At 40.8% G+C, this 16,204-nt stretch overlaps 2 protein-coding genes and 1 long non-coding RNA gene across 3 annotated transcripts; 2 read left to right on the forward strand and 1 right to left on the reverse strand.

The window, feature by feature from the left end:
• The first annotated feature begins 360 nt into the window (after positions 1-360).
• Positions 361-4,950, forward strand: LOC122874136 (polymeric immunoglobulin receptor-like). Its single transcript, XM_044191758.1, has 8 exons — positions 361-378; positions 622-742; positions 1,046-1,366; positions 1,578-1,901; positions 2,420-2,515; positions 2,757-2,861; positions 2,969-3,039; positions 3,882-4,950. The coding sequence occupies exons 1-8, from the start codon at positions 361-363 to the stop codon at positions 4,050-4,052; spliced, it is 1,227 nt and encodes a 408-aa protein (XP_044047693.1). The 3' UTR covers positions 4,053-4,950.
• Positions 4,951-6,033: 1,083 nt separating this feature from the next.
• tekt4 (tektin 4) lies at positions 6,034-13,247 on the forward strand. Its single transcript, XM_044190058.1, has 7 exons — positions 6,034-7,823; positions 10,047-10,117; positions 10,240-10,383; positions 10,513-10,599; positions 10,684-10,819; positions 10,891-11,045; positions 11,139-13,247. The coding sequence occupies exons 1-7, from the start codon at positions 7,128-7,130 to the stop codon at positions 11,350-11,352; spliced, it is 1,503 nt and encodes a 500-aa protein (XP_044045993.1). The 5' UTR covers positions 6,034-7,127; the 3' UTR covers positions 11,353-13,247.
• LOC122873409 lies at positions 13,014-16,121 on the reverse strand. Its single transcript, XR_006377445.1, has 2 exons — positions 16,033-16,121; positions 13,014-15,855 (listed from the first exon to the last, which is right to left on the reverse strand). It is a non-coding gene; the product is annotated as an uncharacterized LOC122873409 (long non-coding RNA).
• Between the last annotated feature and the right edge of the window lie 83 nt (positions 16,122-16,204).

Here is a 16,204-nt window from a genome sequence, read left to right on the forward strand (position 1 = left end):
CACATATTGTGGGTGTAACATTTTAATATTAGCCACACTTGTTTTGTAGTTTCTGTTTCTATGAAATAGAACGAAGATGTGGAGCCTTCAAAGCCAGCTGTTCACCCTGTGCAGTAAGTTTCTTAGCTGAAACTAAATATATCTGTTTTAATGTGAATACAATATGGCAGAATACTACGCCTTGATATTGGTCTTGGGCATTTCATTATACAGCTGTAACACAGCATTTATGTCTACATAAGGTAAAAAATGATGTCATAGACATCACAGCAGATTCAAATGTACATACTGTATATGTTCAGTGACAAACTGATGAAGAAGCTGCATTAACCTAAAATTAGGTAAAAATGAGAAGTTGTAATGCCGGCCCGTTTTCAGGTGGGGTTTTTACATTTCATGTTGTCTTTTCTTTGCAGTTGCTCTGAGCTGTGTGACGAGTGCAGCAGGGTTGATCCATGTGTCTGGATATGAAGGGAGAGAAGTTAATGTCTCTTGTGGATATGGAGAGGGTTATGAATCTTATGAGAAGTACCTGTGCAAGAACGACTGTGGCAATGATGATGTTCTTATTACGACGACAGAAACAAAGAAGAACAAATACTCCATCTATGATGACAAAAGAAACGGGTCTTCACCACGACCATCTCTGATCTGAGTCTTAAGGATGCTGGGAAATACTGGTGTGGGGTGACCAGGAATGGAAAGGATATCTACACTGAAGTAAAGCTGGAAGTAGTACAAGGTGAGTAAATAAATAAATAAATGAACCCCAATGCTGAATTTCCACATTGTCAAGTCAAATTTATTTTGTCATTATGCATCTGTAACAATAATCCAGTAGTGATACAACACCGAGGAGGGTCGTTCTGCCTGCATACGTTTGATGCTTTCACTATATTTAGCTAACAATGCTTCTTTTTTTACTTAAGTCAAATTTTAAAATCCAACACTTTTACATTGTGATATTGCTTCTTTTAAGTAAAGAGTCTGAATCCTTATATCTGTGCTTGTAACGGTCTCTGATGTTCTTTAATTTTCCCGGCAGACAGCTGCTGTGACCGATCCACCAAAGTCCAAAGTCATGAGACAGGTTCAGTGTCCATCAGTTGTCCATATGACTCTAAGTACCAGAACAACCTGAAGTACATCTGCAGAGGAAACCCCCCCTCCACATGTCTGCAGCAGGCAACAATCACCTCTGACAGGAAACGAAGCGGAGAGCTCAGACTCGATGATGACAACGAGTCGAGTAAATTCACAGTGACCATCACCGGTTTGACCCAAAAGGATTCTGGGTTGTATCTTTGTGGTGTCCATAGAAGCACCGGCCTGGATGTTTTCTCTGCTGTCGAACTAGAAGTCAAAGGTGAGAGATCATACCTCATCATATTGCAGTGAAGCATTACTTTTCACAGTAAGCAAATCAGCCAGAAAACTATTTTCTATAAAATAGATTTGGAGAAAAATGACTGAAGGCTTCTGAATCAAACACTTGTGTAATTTGTCAAAATATATTAAACATTTAAAGGAAAGCACATCCATTTCTAATCTGACCTGAGTGCTGGCCGATGTGTCGGCTCAAACCTCCTTGTGTTTCACAGAGTGGTGCTGTGTGAAGTCACAACAACTGAGCGGCATTGTGGGACGTCCGTTTACTATGCTGTGTCCCTATCCACCACAACATGGAGATAACAGGAAGTTCCTCTGTAAGGGAGACCACCGCAACAACTGTACAGACGTGGTGACGAGTCAAAGCAGGTTCACACTGCAAGATGATGTTCCTTCCAGCTCTTTCTGGGTCACGATCACAGAGCTGAAAGCAGGTGATGCTGCGACATACTGGTGTGGTTCAGACTCACAGTGGAGTGTTGGCAACTACACCAAGATTCAGCTGTCAGTGGGTAAGATTATGAAAAGAGCAACAGACAGAGAATACAGCTCAGTATGTGACAGTAAAAGTGAATATTGCTGTAAGTTATACCCAGGTTTGATCCCTTCTGTATGAACTTTGTGTAAGGGCTTGGTGAAAAGGCAAGGGAACCCCTAGAGTTATTACATTTCATCCTGAGGGGGAAATCAATGTTTGCACAAAATTGCATAGTAATCCATCCAACAGTTGTTGAGACATTTCATGACGCGCACAGGATACGCGAACAGGATCCACGGTTCTCTGTGCTGTCTGGCTGTCCCCCCATTCTGTGCTGGATTAGGATGTTATAGCTTGTGAATATGTAAATAATTTGTTTGTGCTTCTCTCTCACTCTTTCTCTCTGGATTAAGATGTTACTACAGGTTGTAAATATGTAAATAGTTTGTTTGATCTTGTACATATTTAATTGCTGTCCCCAGAGCTCCGCTGCTAGCATGGCTAAAGTGAAGAATATTTGCCAAGTATACTAACAAACCTTTTTTCTGACAGTCTTTCCACAGCAGACCAGCACTGCGATCTCTATCACCACTGTGGTGGAACCTGTCGGATCACAATCAACACACATCCCTGGCAAACATATCAAGGGTACGAGTGTGTGTGTGTGTGTGTGCACATGTGGTGAACCATCAGTTGTGTTAAAACATGCACTGACCATTAATGAAAAGGCAACAAGAAAAGACCAAATGTGTGAAACCACAGTTCTGATATTAGGTGTTACTTCTGCTGTTTTGGTTTTGAGGTTGTGTCAAGAAAAATGTGATGAGTGTGCTGCTGATGTGCGTTCTGAGAAAGTGTATTTTTACTCTGTTCTGTTTTTCTCTCCTAGATGCAGCGCTCTTTCACCCTGTAGTTTTCATTGTGCTTGCTGTGCTGCTCATACTGATATTTGCCCTGGTCATGGTTTATAAATACAAATGTTACAAAGCACGAGGTATGTTTTACTTACATACAAATGCATGCAGAGAGCCATGCACACATACACACAGGCATATGCACGCAAACAAACTGTGTAACCATTCCTTATGCTGTGTGTTTCAGGAGCTGGAGTCAGCATGAACATGAACAAAACCAAGGCAGCAGAAGCAGAGGAAGTGATCAGTGTTTCAGATGTAAGAAAACTAAACTCCAAAGCCTTGCTAGTGGACACAAGAGGCTGCAACGTTCAGTACAGTCCACGTTACAAACGTGTGGGATAGAAACGACTTACTGATGATTTTACTATTAGTGGGGCGGATTATGTAAAGTTTGTTTTTAGAATGGCACACTGGAAGGGAGTGGAATCATCAAAATCTTACTGATGATTTTACTTTTAGTGCAGTCTGCCTATTAGATTATGTACTGTTTAGAGTTTGTTTTTAGGATGGTCAAAATTTCAATTTGTCCAATACTTATGACCAAATATTTGTAAAACTATTGAGATTCCCATCAGCCTCAGCTGCAGCTTTGTGCTTAGTGCTAATTAGTAAATGTTAGCTTGCTAATATGCTAACCTAAGATTGTCAATATGGTAAACATTGTACCTGCTAAACATCAGCATGTTAGTATGTTATTATGAGCATGTTAGCATGCTGACGTTAGCATTTAGCTCAAAGCAGCGCTGTCCCTAAGTATAGCTCATATATTTATATACAGTCTATGGTATATAGCCTCACAGAGCTGCCATCACGAGTGTAGACTCTTACTCTTGTTACCTGACAGTGGTGCTAGATGAAAGGTCTGGGGTCACCAAACTTATCAGTAATCATTTTCCTTTGCCAGTGAATGCTTACACCAAATTCCACAGCACTCTGACCTGTGAATAGAAAGATGTCTTGCTCCAGACCAAAGAACTGAGCAAATGAAATGGCCAACTAACTGACGATTAGGCCATTTTTAGGCTCTGTTGCTAGTGTGGCATCTCATCTGTGTAACGTCGCCCTCTGATTTGTTCATTTTTGTTGACTCTTTTTAGATTTATGAAAATCAAGACGTTGTAGCTTGCTCAAAGCAGGGGACCTCCAAAGCGCAGAGCACCTGTAACCACTATGATGATGCAGGTGAAGACCAGTCTGTGTACCAAAACTTCGACATAACAGAGGAAATCTACTGTAATCAAGCGTACACTACAGCCAATAAGAGATGAACAGCATGCTCATCTGTGATCAAACCTTGCATATTTGGGTCACGTGTTCGTATTATTTCCCTGTTTGTATTGTCTCAATTAACAGTTGACCAACACATATTCACACCACTGTGGTCCAATCTTTTCATTGTCTGACTGAAGACAACAGTAATATGATTATTTGTACAGATTTGTTTAATATTTACCATCAGATATATTTAGTACTTATATTCATTGCTTTAACTTTGATTTTACATTTGTGCTTTTGTCTTTACATTCATTATGATTGCTTATTGTTAATATAACAAACTGTTTAACACACCTACACTCCTAAGAAATTGTAACCATTTCAGCTCAATACCTCAAATGTAAGTTATCTACAAGTACACATACCTTTAGTAAATGTGAATAAACAAACAAAACCAAGAAAAGCCCGTCTTTACAGACCATAGTCTTAATTGGAACAGCTCATCAGTATTGTTTTTTTGCACTATATAAATGAGATATAAAAACAATATCGCCACATTGTCAGTGACTGTCAGTTCCAGACATTTGATGAATTGAAATAAACAAGGGATTCATCTTATAAATTAGAGCATGACAATATATTCCAGTAGTATTCAGATGATATTCACACTCACTGGTCCTGCATGGTAAAAAATGACTGACTGACTGACAACCTGAGCTGTAGTTCTCTCCAGAAGAGCTCCTGATCAAGTCCACTTCCTACAACACACACAGTCACACTTCTTCTACCCATCCATTTGTTAAAATAAATGAATGCCCCACAAATATAATAACGGCATCAAAGTGTAGAAGGATTTGAAGGATTTTTAGCGATGTGATGTTCATTGGATACTCAAAGAAAATCTTTGTTGGTCTCCTGTAACTTTGGGAATAAAGCATATGGTAAAAGGTCCTTTAAGGCTCTGGGTTGGTGTTATGAAAGCTATCATAAAGATAACTGATCTCTCTCTCTGTGTAACTTAAAGCTGCTTTAATCAAATGAATCAATGTGTCAAATGAATCTCATGTGAGAGGTCGCTAGAAGTTACGAATCCTCAGAGAATTACCACCTCACTGCAGTTCCCCTCAGCTCATTGTTTAGTTATACAGCCCACAACTTTATATTTTGATTCACTCTCACTGTTTCCAGTGTCATTTCCACCACAGCAGGCAGCTGTTTTCAGTGAAAAAGCTCTACAAACCCACTTTACACTAGATGTCTAGCACCAAACGGCAGAGTTAGCGACTAGCTGGTAAACAAAGTGTAACATTTAGCAGCTAAAGGGACACATATTTCCTTCAGGAGTTGGTGGAGACCGAAAACAGAGCTAAAAGGAGAGTTATACTGCACTCACAGGGGACAGAAACATGAATCCATGTAAATGATAATGTTCTCTGTATCTGCTGGATGCACAAGCAAGCAAACGTTTGCTAACAAGTTCAAAATATTCACACAACAGACAGCTACGCGAGGCCATATGTGACACCTATCGTACATCAGAGCACCACATTGACACAGAGCTGACAGCTGTTATACCAAGAAATTTAACACTATATAGGTTACTTGTATCATACATCAAAATGGTCAGCTCCTGCTTTCTCTTATAATGAAAAGATCAGAAGACATACTGCAAACTCAGTGCGATTGAAATAGCCAGAGTCATCTTATACAGTTAGAAGAGACAGAAAGAGAGAAATATGGCCATTTAATGAACGTTGTTTATGATATGCAGGGCCTAAGCTGCCAGAGCTCAGTGACGTACTTATAAGCTTATTAGCCTGCTGGTGAAGTTAAAAATGAACTACTAAAGTCATCCTTTTGCTAATTATATATGTTCTGAGACTGACTCAAATGCTTTTTTTATAACTACTTTTCTTCCATAATGGACACAACTACTATTAGTGCTACTATTACCTGGTTACTGACTTACTTTCTTCTGTAGGATTGGTAGAAGTGGTACAGAGGGCATAGCAGTGTCTACTAGCTTGATGCCTTTATTAAACTTCCAAGCATTATCTATAACCGCTTATCCTTTGCAGGGTCGCATTGGGCTGCAGCCGACTTGCAAAATTAAATTAATATTCATTAAATTCATACCAAGTTCAGACATCAACTTTGAAGTTCAAAACACAGCTGCATGTGAATGTAGTCGGCACATGTTAGATCAGGCTTATCACTTCCCGTCTGCTCCACAAAGTGCACCACAATGTCTCTTCCTTTTTGAGTCTGTTTCCCCCTACGCTCTCTGTTCACACAGTCGTTCTGTTTGGGTGTCCGCGAGAGCCTAAGTTCAAGCCCCATGATGCTTTGCAGTGCACTTCCTAGACTTGTATGTAGATGATATTGAGGTCACAGGATCAGAAGGAAAACAATAAATTACAAAGCAATAACACATTTGAGTTTGTGCAATTCTGTAAAATATTGGCACTGTTTTGGTGTTGCCACAGGGATGAGGCCTATATCTCTAGTGCACCATTATGTGTTTGACTGACGGACTGTTACTTTTACTGCAGCACAGGACACTTCTCTTAGGGATATTTAGATAAACTCAAACAATCTATGTCAATCACAGTACTCTGCATGTTACTGCAGTGATGCACAAATACTGAAAATATCACTCTATAAGTCTTGACCTATTCAAAATCAGTTCTGCTGCATTTGCTACAATTTAACCATCTGTCTGCAGATTTGAGGTTTGAGGTTGAATATTCCCATGTGGCTACCAAGTGGCTATAATGCAGTACAACTACTATGTGCTCTACTAAGCTCTTCAACCTTAATCACGAGTGGATAATTTTCCTTTAAGTCTACAATAAGAAATGAATGAAGAGAACATAAACAGCCACAAACACACATGCTGGGTATTAAATAAAGTTGGGGTGGAGGTTAAAATGTTTGAATTGAGTGCAACAGTTATTTTCTGTTATGTTGTACAGGTCTAATTTGAATTGACCTATTTATTATTGATGATTTCATTATTATTTATTCTATTGTGTGTGTGTAATTAATTTAATGACTGCCCTTTAATCTCCATCAGCTGATAATTAGTCACCTGAGCCAGAGCTGCTGCTGGAGCTGCTCCTGCCAACATGTGTAACCAGGCAACACCAAACAAACATACAGCTTGGTGTTCTACAACACTGCTGAGACTGTTCACCAGTGGTGCTTTCAATTTAGCATCAAATCTGCTTAAATCAGCTTTTTATTCTTGTACCTGTAATTTAATTGTAATAATAATAATAATAATAATAATAACAATAATAATAATGAGCGAGGTTTTAGTGTCAAGACCACACTATGACAGCAGAACTGTGACTCAGGGGATCCCGGAGAAAGCGCCTCCTGTGGAGGTCCCGCAGCCGTCCGCAGGCTCAGCCACAGCGGGGTATCGCTCCGCTAAATACACCCCGGCTGAGTGGTTCTCCAACTACCACACCATCCTGCAGCAGGCCGGTACGGACCGCCACGGAGCCCGGAGCATCCAGCGAGAGTCCAAGACTCTGTTCCAGCACACCGAGGCGGCCACTTTGAAGGCCCAGTCCGACGGAACACGTCTTCTGGGAGAGAGACTACAAGAGATCCACTACTGGAAGTCGGAGCTCCAGCGGCACATCGACCAGCTGCTGGCCGACACGGACTCACTGCGGGCGCTGAAGACGCGGCTGGAGAAGGCGCTGGACGCCACCGAGACTCCATTTGCCATTGCCACTGATAATCTGAACTGCAGGGCCAGAAGACTGGGACCAGACCTTGTCAGAGACACTGTGGAGGAGGAGCTGTTAAAGGTGACCATTTGCTATATAATAAAGTATTACAAAAGCTACGAGTGACATTTGCTCCTCCAGACATTGGTGAACTTTTCTTAAATAAGTTATGTTTATTGTTGCTCACCAAAATTTAGTGCATCTTCGTGGTCTAACAAGCATGCTGAGACCATTTCCTTCCTCAAAACACACACACAGCAAAGCCGCACTTTTGAATTTCACATGCATGTTTTCTAGTCTTGTCTTCCCTGCCCTTGTTAGTGCATTGCATTTCCTGGTGCATTACTGCCAACTGTAGATCAGTGTGAAACCACTGGCAGTATAGCGCATCACCCACGTGCGCATGCGTCTTCGTGCACAAAACGAGAAGGGTCTGTCTGCAGCAGAGGTTCACTGTGCGTTCAGTCCGCCACCAGCGAGAGCGTCAAAGTGACCGGAAGTCATTCAGTCATTCTGCAGCCGTTGGCAGGGCAACCAGAGCGAATTTTGAAGCTCTGTGTCGCGTGGGTTTCACCACTGCCCCGCCCCTTTAGGAGACTAGCGGCAGGTCCTGAGTCTATTCAATCCAATGGGAGAAGTGAAGTACAGATTATGATTATTTCATCCCATAGTTACCAAAGTAAATATCGGCCACATATCTTCCGAACCTTCAGACACTAAAATGGCATTTTTCAGACTAACAAATCAGGAGAAAATTAACTTTGATCGATTCCTGTCTCAACCACACACTCTTGAGAGATCTGGCAACATCTGTTCTCTAACCGCCGGTCTGGTTTCACTGCAGTGCTGCAGACGTCGTTTTCCCACCGGATAAACAGAAAGGGATTTACACGTGAAGCGATTAATTAAAAGTTGACACTGAAATAAAACGTGTGCTTTTTTGCTTAATAATACTTTTATCTTTATTATTTAATTGTGGAGAGTCCACCACGCCCACTTAGGAGTCACGAAGTGTCCATGTCATACCATTGACGCTGCCTGTAATGCGTTCTTTATTATAGAGTAGCTTTGTGTGCAGTTGCGGGAGACACCTACTTAACGCACCCCCTGCGATATCTCCCTGGATTAACATACTTATTTTAACTGAAACCAAGATCTCTTCCTAAATCTAATCAAGTAGTTTGCATAAACTTTACCAAACTGTACTTACTTTAACTTGAAACATTTGCAAAGCAACAGCCCCAATGATATTGTGGCTGTTAGATTTCCAGGGATGCCAGAGGGATAGCAGTGTCAAAACAATACAGTGATCTGGCTTTAGTTATACACATAATAGCATTACTAATCTAGCAATGGTTAGTAACCAAGCCAATAGGTTACTTCTGAAGTCCCCTCCATAGTATCCAATGCATAACTGCTAGCATCTACATGGCTGTTAGCTGCTGAGAAATTTGAAATTGAGTTTTGAAGCTGCAATTTCCAGCAAGTAATTTGTAAAATTATGTAATTTCACAAAAGTAATGTTGAGCCAGTATTCAAAACTGGCAAGAATGTGACTGTCAAGAAAAGCTGTTGTGAAAGCTACAATTTAGTATCATCTGGTCCTTAAACAGCAGTGAGTCATCTGGAACATGAAACCTACAAAAGTAAAAGTGAGTCAATTTTGAATTTTTAATCAGTATTAGTGAATGGTGCCTTAGCCACAAGTCTTTATAGCCACCCTTGGTTGGAGCTTTAGCGGGATTGCTCTGCTGATGCGTCTGGATACTGGCATGAGTGGAACAGGCTCTCCTGGGGTGTAGCGCGGTTGAGCAAATACTCTTCTTCCTTGCTGGTAGCTTGAATGAGAGCTGAAAGTAGGCCTGGCTCCAGATTAGACAAGTCACTGAAGACTGGCTCAGTGTTTGTCACTGGCACCATAGCTATTAGAAGACCCAGCCCTCTAGTAGTCATCTCGAGGGGCCGCAACAAGCCTGGAAGACCTGTCCCCTACATAAGCACTAGCTGAGCTACCATAGCTGTCATCTGGAGCACTGCTGTCATACCCAGTGGAATGAGAAGCTGCATAAGCAACCCCATATTCACCGACCTCAAAGTTGTTACAGCGTTTCCCTAAAACTAGCGTAGCCACTGTCAAACTCATTACCCTCAGCCATGTTGGGGCTGCTGCAGTAAACATTTAGAGAGCTGCTGTAACTGCCAGGGTCAGCACTGAACTATATATATATATATATATATATATATATATATATATATATATATATATATATATATCCTCCAGAAGTTTGACTGTGTGTTTTGTAGGAAGTGGACTTGATCAGGAGCGTCCAGGCTCTTCTGAAGAGAACTACAGCTCAGGTTGTCAGTCAGATCAAGTGAGTGTCAAAACCTGTTACCTGACATGCAAAACCACTTATCAAATATCCTCTTTAGTTTGAAGCCTTTACGTCAGAGAACTGATTTCCCATCCTTTGGTTTGTGTGTGTGCGTGTGTCAGGATGAACAGAGAGGCCAAGCAGACGTTAGAGTCAGACTGGTCTGATAAGTACCAGGCCTACAACTTTGATGACCACAGTGGAAGATACAATAACATGAGCCCAGATACACAGCACCACCCCAGCTCAGCCACCATGCAGGACCAGTGAGTCTGTCTGTGTGTGTGTGTGTGTGTTCGTGTGTGTGTGAGACATCATTTTCAAAACTTAGAAATACATACATAGATCCAACATGTACATAATATTTATACAGTTTGTCTGCTGGTCTGCTGCAGGGTGTGTAACTGCACATCGTGGACAAGGTTTACACAGGACAACCTGTCCAAAGCCTTGCAGGAAGAACAGACCACCAACAGCCTCAGGTCAGTGCGTTTAAGCTGCTACAGAATCAGGTTTAGTTCTGTGTGATGGACGCTGAAGATAGTGTTGCTGTTTGTGTGTGTCAGAGTGCTGGTGGAGCGAGTGCTGCAGGACACCACTGAGGATCTGAGAGTCCAGTGCTCCATTGTGGACCGAGCCTTCAGTCAGCGCTGTGTGGAGCTGATAGAGGCCAAGACCCAGCTGGAGATGAAGCTGGCACAGGTAGACAAACTGGCAGACAGAGTTGACTGATTAATTGATTGATTAACTATTGCATGATTGTGTGTGTGTAGATCTTGGAGCAGATTGGGGCCCAGGAGAAGAACATTGTGGCTCTACAGCAGGCCATCCACAACAAAGAGGCTCCACTGAGAGTAGCTCAGTCCAGACTTTACCTCCGCTCGCTCAGACCCAACATGGAGCTCTGCAGAGATGAACCTCAGCTCAGGTACACACATACACATACACACCCTGTCTCATCTTATTCTATAGCACAATCTCCTTTCTCTCTCTTCATTTTGTTTGCTTCCTGCGTCTGTAGTTTGGAAGGGGAGGTGAGGCAGATCGATGCCACTCTGGCGTCTCTGCTCCAACAGCTGAGTGAGGCCAGAGGCTCCCTGTCCCACCTGGAGGAGTCACGTGTTACCATTGAGAAGGACATAAACTGTAAAACCCACTCACTATTCATCGAGAGAGACAAGTGCATGACGCACCGTAAACGATACCCAACGATCTCCACACTGTCAGGATACTGAAGACGACGACGAGTGTTTCTGTGGAATTAGGTTTGATTTTGCTATTTTTCTGGATTGTTTTGTCTCTTTGTTGTGCAGTGTTGTATGGACCAATGAGATCAAAAGATTAAAAACTGACAGCCACTGATAACGTGGGGCAGCTGTGGTTTAGGATGTAGCGCAGGTTGTCCACTGATCACAGGGTTGGCGGTTTTGGTTCCCACCTCCTCCTCCTATCCACATGACTAAGTGTCCTTGAGCAAGACGCTGAACCCCACATTGCTCCCGATGGTTGGCCGGCACCCTGCGCAGTAGCTCAGTGCCATCGGTGTGTGAGAGTGTGTGAATGAGTGGCGAAAACCTTGTAAAGCTCTTTATGTAATACAAAAACAATTCTGCTCTGTTGCTTCAATGCTTACTGATCTCTGTATACACTGGTTCTGATAAATTTCTTTATTCATTCACTTCTGCAAAAGGTTGGAAAAATGAGAGATATCCAGAACCTCTTACAAAGAGTGTGTTACATCAGTTGTTAAACCAACACTACAAGCAATCAATAATTGTATAAAGATATAAAGCAAAGTGGAATAAAAGCAATGAATATATGTACAACATACAGCTTACATACATATCTGGTAATTATAGAACAAATAGTCACAGGAAATTCCAACCTGGTATTTAATCAGACAATATAAAGGTTGGCCCACAGTTGTACTTGAATATGTGCTGGTCAGCAGTTAACTGAAATTATATATACAAACAGACAAACAGGATATTTTGCAGACAATAATTATGGGACGAATGTGACCTTAAAATACAAAGTTTAACCAAAAATCATGCACACTGCTCAATTTGTTTTGGCTCTGTCATATTTGATTACGTTTTAATTACAATCTTCTGCTGCAACGTCTTGATTGTCCTAAATCTAAAAAAAAAAAGAAATGAAAAACGCAACATTTCACAAAACACAACAACATTTCACAGTTTTGTTGTCTTTATTGTTTTTGAATGGACCCCCAGAAGACTAGTGACCACTTTGTGGAAGGGATCCTACGGTGGCCCTGAGGGTCAAAACACAACAACATTTCACAAAACAAAATTACACAAAAACATTTCAGAAAACAACCAAATTTCACATAACACATTTCACAAAACACAGAAACATTTCACAAAATACAAGACATTTCAGATTACGGAAAGGGAGGGACAACACTACTTGTTATTGGACAGAAGCCAAGTCTCTGTCGACAGTTCAGTTTGTTTAGTCTAGCTTACAACTCTCAGAAGTTTTTTAAACTCAAATCTTAAACTGAGTTTGAAAAGATGGAAGAAGAGATGATTAACATAAGAGAATACTTGAACAAAGGACAAATGATGTAGCCTAATTCTTGATATGCTTTCAAAATATCATGACATTAAAAATGTCCCGTGGGATCTAGAAGCACGGTTGAAAGAAATTAAGAAAATTAAGACTGAGGAGACAGAGCAGGTTAGCCTACTCTTTAACATCAGGCTATCAGCAAACACGGACCTGACACGGACAGATATTTGGATATAGAACTGGCTGACTTTAAAACAGAAACATGGCCTCTGTGTTACAGGGTTTTTGTTTTTATTTAACCAATGCTTAGATACAATTTCTGAAACTATGGCTCATTTTGTCAAAACTTAACACACAAAACCCAAAGACACAAACACACTTCTGGAAAAAGCAAGCACTTCATCCAAAACTATTTTAACTCTTGTAAAAATGGTATTTTTGATTCAAAACTCTACACACAAATATCAAATGAATAGCTCTTTCTACACACCAACTACATACTGATGGACACATACATGAATTTTCACAAATATAATATATGCAAATTCAGTATATATGCACAGTAAAATACAAATAAAAAGGGGAATGTTTTTTACATACTGTGTTGTTTTTTTTTTGCATGAACAGTAACACACAACACTTGCTGCTGCATTACACAGTACAATTCTGTGAGTTCAGTAGCATGGTATAGAAGATAGGCGTATTTACCTATTCTCATTCAAAATGTCCGAATGATGCTTGCTACAGTGTAGCGGCTCAAATAAGGCTGGACCCTATGCCCTCTGCCTAAAAGACAACCCATGGTTGACCACATGGCCAATCAAAGTGGCTGGATCTCATCCGTAATAGTTGCTCTTACTCATCCTTGTCCTGTTCCTGTTCCTGTTCCTCATCCTCATCCTCATCCTCATCCTCATCCTCATCCCCTCTCTCCAACACTGTCCTCCATTGTTATCCAAACCAAGACTTTTAACCTGTGGCCTATTTATAGTGCTGAAGCTCTGATTTCTAAGTGAACAGATTAGCCATAAATGTTTTCACCTGTGAGGTGGGTTTAGGTAGTGTGGCATTTGAATGGCAGTGTCTTCCAAAAGAAACACAGGGATTTAAGTTCTGAATGATGTTTCTAATGTAGAGAACTGTGTTTAGTGCTTTGCAAAAAGAGTGTTTTAGAATTGCTAAATGAGTGTAAGGCAGACACTGTGCTTATGATTTAGCATACCAGGTCAATAGATAGGCTACATGAGTTAGTGGCTTCAGTAATTGGGCCACAAGTACCAGTTTTTGTGTCTTCGCAATCGTAAAAAACTGTAAAAGGGAGACGGTAATGCTAATGCTTCGTGAACTGAACCCACGCAGATCTTTGTCGCAGACATTTTGTAGTCATGTAGACGAGTAAATGTCAAATTATAACCGTTAGGACAGGTTCTCCCGCAGAATCATGTGGCTCAAATGTGGACCAACAAACAACCGAAGTAATAAAAAACAAGTTCTGTATCCAAACATCCCTGTTTCAGAAAGCGGGCTTAGTGAGACTGAGTTTGTTAACCCTGAGATGAGGGAAACTCTTTTCCGTTCCAGAAAGAGAGGTAACTTAACTGACTATGTGAACCTGCTCGCAGGCAGGTTTACTTCAACAACATGACCACTTTCATGATCTGTCATCAATGTAAGGACAGAGACAGCGATCTCTGGATTCATCCATCAAAACGGCATGTTCATTCCAAATTACAATCAGTCATCTGTTTGAAGTAATCCAATTTATTATTTATCCTTTGGAATTAACCGCATGGGACTCACATTAAAAGGTAGGCCCTATGTGGCGTTTTCTCCAGACCGGACACAAAAGAGGCGCTGCACTCGAGAAGAGTGTGCTTTCTAAAGCCCAATTGGGTTATAAAGCCCTCCAGGCACGGGTCAATACATGAAACCACGCCCACTTCCATATGATGAACGCCTCAACAGTATTTGACAGCTGCAATAGCGTGGAAAAGTGCGACCTGGGGCACTGAATTTGATGAATTTACTGTTTCAGATTGTTGAGTGATGGGAAACGTTCATTTCAAAGGACAATGAGTTACCAGTTTGAGTCAAGCATGTTTCTTAATTTGTGTTTCGTGGAATAGGATTTGTGCACCTGCAATGAAGAATTTGAGAAGGTGTAGCTTAACGGTTGTGTTGTGTTGGTAGGAGAGAAAAAAAATGTGCAACTCCTACAGCATTTTTGTCTGTGACTTCAAATGTACTGATACACATGTGTGACTATTTTCTACATCTACAAATTCCACTGTCACAGGTGGAAGGTCATTTCAAGCTGCTGTATTGCCATGTTTGAGGCTAAAGATTTTCTCCACTAGAGCGAGCTCTTGAGCTCATTACAGTGAGCTGCCTTCCACCACAAAAGCAGCATACAAGTCTAGTGTAGAAATAGTTGACATGTAAATGTAAATGTAAAATGTAAAATGGGTTGTTCATAAATATGTTACAGTAAGTTTGATATTTGTGGCATAGATATTGATATGTGTATGAAATGAGATCTAAAGACTAGCTATCCATTTTAATCCCTAAACACATCTGTCGTGTTTTCTCTCTGCTGAGCTGCTCTCAAACTTATACCGTTGGAAAAAGGTACAGATTAATAAAGTATTCCAACAAAAGGGAAATTGAAACAAGGCCCTACATAATCAAAAGAAGGAGTAGCTTAACTTTTAAGACATTTCTGCCAAATTACAGAAATTACTGTGGATTTTTCTTTTTATTACATATTTAATTTTAGGTTCAGTTCATTAAGTGTAAACGCATTACAGTCTCATCTTTCATCAGACAGGCAGCTCCGTTCTTAGTATTTATTTCATGACACCACTAACTGTGGGCATCAGATGGTGCCAGCACTGTGTGTGTGTGTGTGTGTGTGTGTGTGTGTGTGTGTGCATTTGTGCATATGATTTTACCATTGTGTGGGATAAAAATTCGCACACCCTCAGCCTTTCAGACATCAGAGGGGAAAGTAATTTTTCCTTTTTTATATGAAGGGTTTCAGTGAGATGAGACTAAGGATTGGGTCTTTGATACACAACATTCAATACACAAACAATAAAACAAATATGCACTGAATGTGAAAGAGAAAAAAGGAGCTCTTATGAAATCACTGACTTTTATAAGTTGAGCTCACGTGTCCCGTGTATCCTGACCATGTGAGCAGCCTGTAAGAAAGAGGTTGGATTTATTTAAACTACCTGCTGCAGAATAGCAACATACTGTGTGGAGATAGAACAAGTGTTAACAAGTCTGTGTTAATGCACAAATTATTGCAAAATCATCTAAATCTTAATAGTGTGATTTGACAGCTGGAGAACGAAAATAAAAAATAAATTTATTACCTCTGGGTTGTCTTTCCTTTGTATTTTCGGTGATTTCCGTGGTTTTCTGTTTCCACATTTTCTTTGGTAGGTGATGGAAAAGGGCAAATGTGACCCGATGAAAAGGAGAAAAAAAGTTGCTAAAACAAATTAAGAAAATGGGAGGGATGGATGAAGTAGCAGATCTGAGGGA

Source organism: Siniperca chuatsi, linkage group LG3 (genome assembly GCF_020085105.1).
Source record: "Siniperca chuatsi isolate FFG_IHB_CAS linkage group LG3, ASM2008510v1, whole genome shotgun sequence".
In the NCBI taxonomy this organism is placed as follows: Eukaryota; Metazoa; Chordata; class Actinopteri; order Centrarchiformes; family Sinipercidae; genus Siniperca; species Siniperca chuatsi.

What these genes read in the sequence shown, in the direction of transcription:
- tekt4 (XM_044190058.1), top strand. Translation starts at nt 7,128, where the DNA reads ATGTGTAACCAGGCAACACCAAACAAACATACAGCTTGGTGTTCTACA. An exon ending in CAGGTTGTCAGTCAGATCAA is followed by an intron (nt 10,118 to 10,239) that starts GTGAGTGTCAAA and finishes TGCGTGTGTCAG; the next exon opens with GATGAACAGAGAGGCCAAGC. An exon ending in CAGACCACCAACAGCCTCAG is followed by an intron (nt 10,600 to 10,683) that starts GTCAGTGCGTTT and finishes TGTGTGTGTCAG; the next exon opens with AGTGCTGGTGGAGCGAGTGC.
- LOC122874136 (XM_044191758.1), top strand. An exon ending in TGTCGAACTAGAAGTCAAAG is followed by an intron (nt 1,367 to 1,577) that starts GTGAGAGATCAT and finishes CCGATGTGTCGG; the next exon opens with CTCAAACCTCCTTGTGTTTC. An exon ending in CAAGATTCAGCTGTCAGTGG is followed by an intron (nt 1,902 to 2,419) that starts GTAAGATTATGA and finishes TTTTTCTGACAG; the next exon opens with TCTTTCCACAGCAGACCAGC.